This window comes from Chelmon rostratus, chromosome 16, assembly GCF_017976325.1.
Source record: "Chelmon rostratus isolate fCheRos1 chromosome 16, fCheRos1.pri, whole genome shotgun sequence".
Lineage (NCBI taxonomy): Eukaryota > Metazoa > Chordata > Actinopteri > Chaetodontiformes > Chaetodontidae > Chelmon > Chelmon rostratus.
This window is the reverse complement of record NC_055673.1, coordinates 14229065-14238208: the sequence shown is the minus strand read 5'-3', so window position 1 is coordinate 14238208 and position 9144 is coordinate 14229065. Positions and strand designations below refer to the sequence as shown.

General features: G+C 48.2%; 1 protein-coding gene across 1 annotated transcript; it reads right to left on the bottom strand.

Annotated features, from left to right (window-relative positions):
* Positions 1 to 1219: 1219 nt before the first annotated feature.
* On the bottom strand, positions 1220 to 8840 carry trib1 (tribbles pseudokinase 1). Its single transcript, XM_041956077.1, has 3 exons — positions 8172 to 8840; positions 7125 to 7417; positions 1220 to 3933 (listed from the first exon to the last, which is right to left on the bottom strand). The coding sequence occupies exons 1-3, from the start codon at positions 8469 to 8471 to the stop codon at positions 3459 to 3461; spliced, it is 1068 nt and encodes a 355-aa protein (XP_041812011.1). The 5' UTR covers positions 8472 to 8840; the 3' UTR covers positions 1220 to 3458.
* Positions 8841 to 9144: the final 304 nt, after the last annotated feature.

The window sequence follows — 9144 nt, the reverse complement described above, 5'->3', positions numbered from 1 at the left end:
TCCCACAAACCCTCGACCTCCGTGGGCTAAAAATCACAGCTCAACAAAAGAGTTGAGTCTGTGTGTGAGTCGGGTGCCTGTAGTTGTAAAAACAACATGTTGTGGTTTTCCAGGGAGCCATGTGGCAGACTCCGTGCCATTTGGACTCTCTGCTCCCCCTGTTTCTAGCTTTAATGCTTGCTAAACTAAGCTAACTGGCTTCTTATTAAGCGCACTCTCATGAAAAACGTATCAATCATGTCATCGTACTGGCTATAAGACAGTGAATAAGCAGCGCATAAAGATGTCTTTTTCTTTATCATTTAATCGTGTAAGCCCTGAATGACGGAGCTCGTCATGTACACAAAACCAACTTCCTCACACACCTTCCCGCAGCCACCTCCCTTCTCAAACACACCCTTTCCCACACACGCAGACATTTCTCCAGATATTACTTGCCCTGCTACGGGCCTACTTTTCGGGGCCCTGCTGTCATCCCCGGAGAAGCCCAGCTCTGACGTGTTGGGTGATCATTGGTTTGGCAGCATCCCAGCAGCTGAGACACTCCAGCTACCCTGCTGATACCTAATCTGACTCCTGTGCTCACACACCAATGTAGACATGCAGGCAGGTATGTGCATGAACACACACACGACTCTTACGCAAGCCCCGGCCAGCCGTGCCTGGGGTAGTCATAACACACAGATGGGAGACATGCCAAGCTCTTATAGGTCAAACAATGATTCATAAGCAAAAGTGGATTGGATGAAAAAGAGTGCATGTATTTGGGTTCACACAGCGCCGGTGTTCATTGTTTGATGAGTTGACCTTCTGTTCCACCGGTTACCGCTGAAGCTGAGGATAAAAGGACGCTGTATATGCTCCCCCTTGTGTATTCCAGGAAAAGACACTGACCCACTATTGACATTTGTGTGTTTGAGGAGTTAAATGTTACATTACGCAAAGGTCAGAGAAGAGTAAACGGTTGGAGGCAGAGATGGAGAGCGAGGGAGAGTTTTTCCCCCTTGCAAGGATGAAATTGAAAGCGCAGAGGAAAATGAGACTGTGTATTGTTTTCTCTCACAGTGATGAAGAGCCGTGCGGAGAGAGTTCTTGCAGGAAAACCTTCGAGGCATGCAGTCAAGCTGTGTAATGTGCAGGTGTTTTGCGTGGATGTGTGTGTGTGTGTGTGTGTGTGAGGAAGACAAGCAGCAGTAATGAACAAAACAAGCCATGTGAATATGAAAAAATGTGATCTTTATTCAACATCTCCACACATATTTCAAATATACATATTTACATCTTTTGTACAATGAATATATCTCTTTTGTGTAACCTGTCTGGACGAATAGCCTTGAGGTTGTGTCACAAATACATAATTCACAGTGCAATATGAAGTTCGTGCACCCGTGTCAGTTTATTCTACATGTCACGTGAATGTGTGACTCACTCTACATGTATGAACCAGAAACAAAACCATAGATCTCTTAAATTAATTGTTTTTGCAAGACACAATTCAGATTGTCACAAGTCTGCTCCCATCTGGTATCTCAAGCAGATGAGATAAAAAAAATTAAAGAACTGCAACAGATGTTTTATTATTCCTACTGGGTGACCCAAAACTTTAATGCACAGCGCTTCTCAGATATGGTCAGATTTAGTACCGTTGTCAAAACAATTGCCAGAGTGAAATAGCTGGCTGCAGAACCACAGTAGCCTGTAAGGCCAAACGTCACTGAAGCGCTGCATCCTCCTGTCCCAGTCCAAGACAAAACATCTTTCAGAACATGGCACATCATGTCGCTGAATATGACGCCTAGTCTCCACGGATCCACAGCTTTCAACGGCAAAAAATTGAAAGGAAGGGAAAAAAAAGTACCATTAAAGAGGTGAAACAGTCAGAACAGATTCTTCCAGCCAAGGTCAGGACCATTCTCCACAGACGCGCTCAAGTGTTGAGTCATCATCAGACAACCAACATCAAATATCGCCCGACTGCGACTGATTCAGAGCCATTCAGTTTATGAAACACAGTGATACGGGCACAACACTCAGCACAGCTCAGCTTTGTTAAAGCAACACGGTTTGACATAATGTTCCGACAGAAATGAACAAAACAGGTTCAACTGCTCAACTGAGAAAATCTTCATTTTTCTGAAATGTGTTTCTTCCTGATTTGACGTCTCTTTAACTGGATATTTGACACATTTCTCAAGAACAAACGCAGTTGGATTGAGGGAGGATTCATGCTGCGTCAGTCAGATGTACAGCTGAACTCTGTATTTTGACTTTTTCTGCTGAAATCCTGCTGTAGCATGCCTCCGGGCGTGAGAATTATCCAAACATCTCTGCTGCTGCGAAGGCATGTGACCACATATTTAAAACCAGTTCCTTCCAGCGTTTTAAACAGAGGCATTAGTGTTGGGTTTAGCTGCGGCTAATTGCACATGCAGCGTTTCAGTGGAGCCGAACGGATTGATCGCAGACAAATCTGCGAGGTCAGACCCTGTGAACAGACACTTCCTGTCCGGATGCAACTGATATCTCATATTTATCTGATATATTCAGCTTTGCTCATGTGTTTACAAAGGGTAAATGTTTTAGCTTCGACAGTCAAAAATGAGAAAATTACTAAGATGTATCTTTCTCTGTTAGCCATATACAAAGACTCGTGTTAGCCCAGTGCCTTATTGTTGAGTGTGTGTGTGTGTGACAAACTCTTCTGTCTGTGAGTCTTACATCAGTAACACCCTGCTTTTCTCAACCTTCTGCGCATGGTGTGAGATTTGTAAATGCTCTCCGCTTGCTGAGACACTGCCAGATTGGCAGCAAAACACCTTCGTAGCGTCCCCGCTGAGGGTGACACATCAGTCTTCTGCTAGCCATCTTTCTCACTCTGTGACACCGCCTGCTGCGAGACGTCAAGCTTGTACTAGGCCTTCCTCGAGCCGGCCGGTGAGTCAGCCGGCGAAGCCTCCAGCCTGGTCAGAGAGTGAGAGGAACAACATCCCGCTCTCCTCACCTCCCGCTCAGGCTCCATCTAATGCCTTCTGAAGCCTCGTGAGCCCTGGCTGAGAGCACGCATTGGCGTCTGCTGTTTGCCATGCATTAATTTTCTGTGATATACTCGTAGTAGCCTGCAGAGATTATTTTGTGAACATGATCTGGCAAAAAATCTGAGTCCTTGTTATTCTTTTAGCACCGAATTATTTAAAAAAAATGCACATAAAGAAACACAATGAATGATCATTGTGAAAAATGCCCTTAGCAAGTAACACATACGACAACAAAATACAGTACAGTAAGTTTTTGTAGAAAGCTTGAGGGTGTATGTACACTTGACAGTACACAAATGGGTTTCTAAAAAGTGCCAATGTAAAAAAAACAAGAACAAAAAAAAAACAAAACACGACAACAATGTGTCCCTCATAGCAAGTTTTGTTTTGGTCCCTCAGCCAGATTCAGCTGAATTGAGTCCGTCAGCAGAACAGATCATCATCCTCTTCCACGTCAAAGGATGGCACCATCTGTTCTGCCGAGCTCACTTCCTGTTCACCCGGCGCCACTTCCTGCGACGACGGCGGCTGGTGGAACCACGGGTGAGCGAACAGCTCCGTCGCCGTGAGTCTCTCCCAGGGTTCTTTCCTCAGCAGGCTCTGGAGCAGACACTTGGCCTTGGGCGTCAGGCCCTCTGGCAAGCAGCACTGGCCTCTGCGGATTTTGGAAAACAGCGTGGCCGGGTCGGGGTCGTGGAAGGGGTAGCGGCCGACCAGCATGGTGTACAGCATGACCCCGAGGCTCCACATGTCGGCCATCTTGCCGGAGTAAGGCGCCGAGCTGCTGAGGATCTCTGGGCTGACGTAGGCGGGGCAGCCGTGGGTGTCTGACATGGAGTCGTCGTTGGGGTCCTCTAGGACACGGCAGTCCTCGAGGCTTTCTAGTCTCACCTGTGTCCTGGGGAGAAAAAGTCAAATGAGGTCAGGACATTTAAAGACGCTTAGAAAATACTGAAACATGTTTTGTTTAAAGGACAGGAGAATCCTTTAGCTGAGAGATGTGACAGTCATGATAGTATCTCACACAGAAAGCAGCTTCACACACTGTGGCGAAACCTAAGAACTTAATGTTCATCCCACCCATCCAAATCCACATTTCACAAGGAGAATATTTTTTGCAGAATGTCATGTTGTTGTTGGAAATTATGTTCTCAGAGTCTCCATTTAAAAGAATATTTAAAGCACATGTCACTCCTTCATCTAGTATACTACTGTGTGTGTGTGTGTGTGTGTGCGTGTGCGTGTGTGTGAGGGAGAGTCTCATGTCAAATGAGTCAATGTCAAACATTTCAGAGATCTGTTAAATGTAAGTCATTGATTGCATCATGGAAAAACAACCGTTCTTCTTTTAGCCTTACAGTAAGCAGTGAGCACAGGAGACAGACAGATGGACACGCACGCACACGCGCACACACACACACACACACACACACACACACACACACACACACACACACACACACACACACACACGCACCAGACGCCAGTGAACTTACTCTGACCTAAGTGCACAACAGTGAATCCCGTTCGAGAAGCAGAGCTGCCTAAGCAAATTTCCAGTCACTTCCTGGCACACACATGGTCACATAAACACGCGTATAAATACACAACTCGAGCTCCCTCCTCCCCTACTCACACACACGCTGCTATATTTAACCATGTTAATGACAGGACATACATTTAAGACTGTGAGAGAGTGAATTTGTGGAAGGAGACTTTTACCACTCACACTCCAAATGATTGATTGGACAAAGATAAAGAGCGCAGGATGGGAAACTTTTGCTGTTCTGGGTGGCCGGAAAAAATCGACAAATAATTTCAAGAGTGGCTCATTCTCCACAGCGGCAGACGTGCTGTGTTTTTAATTAAAAATCTATTTGTGCCCCTCGAGATCTGCTCTGCGATTGAAGTCAAACGCACATGAGAGGGTGCTGTTCTAGCTCACATTCAGAGGGTCGACTCGGTGAGACACTTCAGTTGTCAGGCGGAGAGACTGGAGGGAGAGAAACAGACAGCCGGGGAGAGGATGAAAAGAGAGGCGGCCAAAAGGACCAAGATAGAAAGCAACAGATATTTAAACACCAAGATAGTGGAGGAGATAAGTCAGGAGAGGAGAACGAGAGCTGGAGACAGAAAAGGAAACAGAACAGAGAGAGTTAGAGGGGTGGAGAGAGTGACTCATCCTTCTGTTGAGAGTACATATCTTCTCTCCCCTCTCTCTCTCTCTCTCTCTCTCTCTCTCTCTCTCTCTCTCTCTCTCTCTCTCGAGCAGAGGCTATCTGCACCTGGGTCCCACACTCACGGCGCCAGCCATCCCATAATTACCCTCAAATGGCTGTTGCCACATCAGTGACGCACGGGAAGGCTGGCCCAGCAGTGAAGCTCTGCATGCTTCATAGTGCTAGTCACCTTCCCTAAACTGGCTTTTCCAACAGCACAGTGTTTGTGTGTGTGTGTGTGTGTGTGTGTGTTTGAATGGAGATTTCATTTGTCAAATTGTTGTGACTTTCTCTGTCGCTGGCTCGGCTGCTGCATTGTTGGCCGGGTCCATTGCATCACAGCGTGATTGTTGGGGTTTGAAAGATGCCTGATTGTGAATTCGGAGGATTGTATGACAGAACAAATGAGGTCATGCAGAGTCGCAACATTTCGAGGAGATGAACGCCGAAAAAGTCTGTCTGTAATTGGACAGAGGCGGCAGTCTCACGCCACACTCCCTGGACATGAAAAAACAAATTCCATGATGTCACACAGCCATCTAACGCTATCAGCAGAATCTGCAGCTTTGTCACATCACGGCGCGATCATTCGTAGCGGCACTATAGGATGTCGCCAGGCAAAGCATAAGGAGAAGTCAGTCTTAAAAAAGAACATCCGGGGTCAAGTGTGTCTTGTGGGTCAGTCTACCAGCATTAGTGTCGCAATGTTGTCAACCAGCTAACAAAATGCTGAAATACAGGCAAAAAGGCTTGCAAGAGCTCCGTATGTGTGATCGGCACACATACAAACATGCACGTATGGACACGCACACAAAGACGGAAAATGAGCTACGCAGCCCCCCCTCCTCCTCCTCCCCTCTGCACATATACACTGTGACTCATCGCTCTGCAGCCGTATAGCTATCAGAGGGACACAACCAACTTCAACTTCTCTCACAGGCTGTCTGCTCTCATTCGTCCAGTGTGACCCTGCAAACCCAGAGGTCACGGCTGGAGAATGTTACTGTTGAAATGTCTCCATGAAAAAGGGCCTTTGGAAAGCCGGAGGGGGCGGGGGCGGGTGGTGTGTGTGGCATGAGCAGGCCCTTACAGGAAAGACAGTGACGCAAGGGCAAAGAGGCGACAAATAGTTTTGTAAGCAGGGGTTTTGTGTGTCTTCCTGAACAGAATGCAGTACTCGGAGATGCAGACATTAAGGCATGTGTGTGTGTGTGCGTGTGTGTGTGTGGGTGTGTGTGGGAGCCAGTTCAAAGCAAAACGCTTTGAACTGGTCCTTTGTGGATGAAAGTGTATTTGAATGAATCCTTGTTGGAAGCATCAGTTATTCTGCAGCATAGTTATGATGTAATTTATTAATAAATAATGAGTAATAAATATATTCTAAGATATAGACCGCAGAAGGGGGATGATTGTCTCATTCACCAGCCTCGTCTAGCAGCTCTGCCAAACTACCACCCACTGCATTCACACATGCACACGCACACACACACACACATGCAAAACAAACACACAACAGGAGTACAAAGAGACACATCCAGAGAGTGAGAAAGGGAGACAGACAGAGAGGGCGAAAATCTGGGAAGCAATGCAGTCTGCCTCCACAAGTACAGAACCTCCTACTCTATCTGTGCCCACATCAATATCTGCACACATGGCCTGTGTGTATCAGCTGCTGCCATGTTTGCTCTGTGCCTTCACTGGCACGTCCTACTACACTGCATGCATTTAAGTCTGAGAGCCTCCGAAGAAAGTTAACTGACACTATTAGATGAAACTGGCTGAGTGGAATGTGACGCCGACCAGGTGCATTGGGAGAAGCTTTTCAGGTGTCATCTGATTTTCAGCCTGATTCCTCGAAAGCGCCTCTCACCTTTTCTCGTCGGCGAAGACGAACTTGCGCAGCTTGAGGTCGCCTAGCACGATGCCGGCCTGGTGGCAGTGCGCCACGGCCAGGGCCACCTGACGGAAGAGCCTGCAGGCGTGCTCCTCGTCCAGCCTGCGACAGCTCTTCACCAAGGTGTGCATGTCCCCAAAGTCCTTGTCCAGGAACACGTAGGCCTTGCGTTCGCCGAGGATGATGTCCCTGATGCCGGCCACGTTCCTGTGGGCTGGCAGGATCCCGTAGGGTCTGATCTTTTCCTGGTACACCCCCATATCAAAGACCTAGGAGAGAGGAGAGAGCAGAGGAGGACGAAGGATGGGAGTTAGGGAGGGAGAGCGTGTGAGGGGGGGGCGATGGGTCAATGTGTTCTTAATGATCATCTGAGGAAACAACCATGCAAATTTGGCTGCCGGTCTAAAAGAGGCGTGGGATTCGCTTTGATTCCAGCTCAATACGGCGCTTTTATATGAGCGTGACGAATGAATCCCCAAAGCGTGAAGCGATTAACTTTATTAATCAACAAAAGCCAAACGCCTGCAGGTCTACCGTGCAAAATAAACACACGGACGAGGAGCAGCGCGAGGCCCGGTCGTTATCACGGCAGATGCTTATCATGATAGTCTCTCTTTGTCTCACATGTTTGCATTTTTTTTGTGTGTGTGTCACGCCGTGGCGTATTGCAGTGACGTGTATGCAAATGAGCCGAGCTGACAGACACGGTGTGAAGCCGAGGATAGGTGGGCTCGGATCGGCGAGGCTGCATTTCCACAACGCGGCGCTGGGTATGGGGCTGCCTGCTCTTTTGGCGTATTTGTAAACAGATTTGAAATGATCGCAGAGTCCTGTGTATGATTTAAAAATCATGGAGCAACACTGCTGCTGTTGCGCAAAGGGCGCCACATTTCACGTGAGAGCGACACTGGGTGAAAAAGTCGGCTGAATACTGATGACATGTCAGACAAGCGCATTGAGCAACGCGCCGTCTTGAAACACCATTCATTCAAAGAAATTGCACAATGACGGGGTTGCGCATACCTTGCACAGTAGCTCATCGCCGGTGTCGGTGTTCATCGCGCTGTGCACGCTCTCCCGGTCTGCCAGAGGTAGAAGCAGAAACGGTCCTATCCTGGATGGCCCCTGGTGGGTCGCCGGGACGGGGTTTGAAACGGGGCTGACCGGGGACCCGGGAGAGGCGCCGAGGAGTCCCTGTGTGTCCCCCGCCTCGGCGCTCAGCCTGGCGCACTTCGCCGGCGGCTGGTCGTCTGAGTCCAGCCGCTTGTGCGCGACTCTCCCGGTGCGGATGCAGGGTGCCGGGCTGCTCCACTGCAAGTTCATCCTGACAGACCGATTTAAAGCTTTAAAAAAATACAGAGACCCTTGACTTGTTTAGGATGTGTACTTTGATGGTTAAAATAAACTACAAAATGCGCGCTCCATTTCTCCGTGTGAGACTCATCACATCTGACATACAAATGAAACTTCAGTAACGGCGAGTTTTTGGTAATAATCCAAGCCACGTCCTTCTGGAGAGCGGATGCTCGTGGCTCTGTGTACTTTTTGGTGAGAAAATCCCGATCCCTCAGAGTCCAGACTGGGAGAGAGACAGAGAAAGAAAGTCAGAGAGAGGGGGGAGAGAGAGAGAGAGAGAGGGAGAGAGAGAAAGAGAGACCGCCTCGCAGTGGGAGAGAGGCACAGTGTGAGTGAGCGCCGGTGATGTTGAGATCAGAGCTCAAACACTCCGCCCGACCAGTCCAGCCTCCTGGTGACACAACCATTGAGCAATCCTGTAACGGCACCGACTCCAGCTCAGCTCGGCTCTGATGAAACTGCCTGCTATTACCTTTCACAGAGGGCTGCGTGAGCATATGGTGCAAACATTAACGTTATTTTTTTCACGTGTTTGTCAGGGTGTCTTGAATCCCTGCTCTGAGATTTCACTGAAAAAGAAAAAAAAAACATGTGAGAGGAATGAAGAAATCATCTGCTACTTATCATGGCTGCCTCATCA

What these genes read in the sequence shown, in the direction of transcription:
- trib1 (XM_041956077.1), bottom strand. Translation starts at nt 8,471, where the DNA reads ATGAACTTGCAGTGGAGCAGCCCGGCACCCTGCATCCGCACCGGGAGA. An exon ending in GCGATGAGCTACTGTGCAAG is followed by an intron (nt 7,418 to 8,171) that starts GTATGCGCAACC and finishes CCTCTCTCCTAG; the next exon opens with GTCTTTGATATGGGGGTGTA. An exon ending in GTCTTCGCCGACGAGAAAAG is followed by an intron (nt 3,934 to 7,124) that starts GTGAGAGGCGCT and finishes TTTTCTCCCCAG; the next exon opens with GACACAGGTGAGACTAGAAA.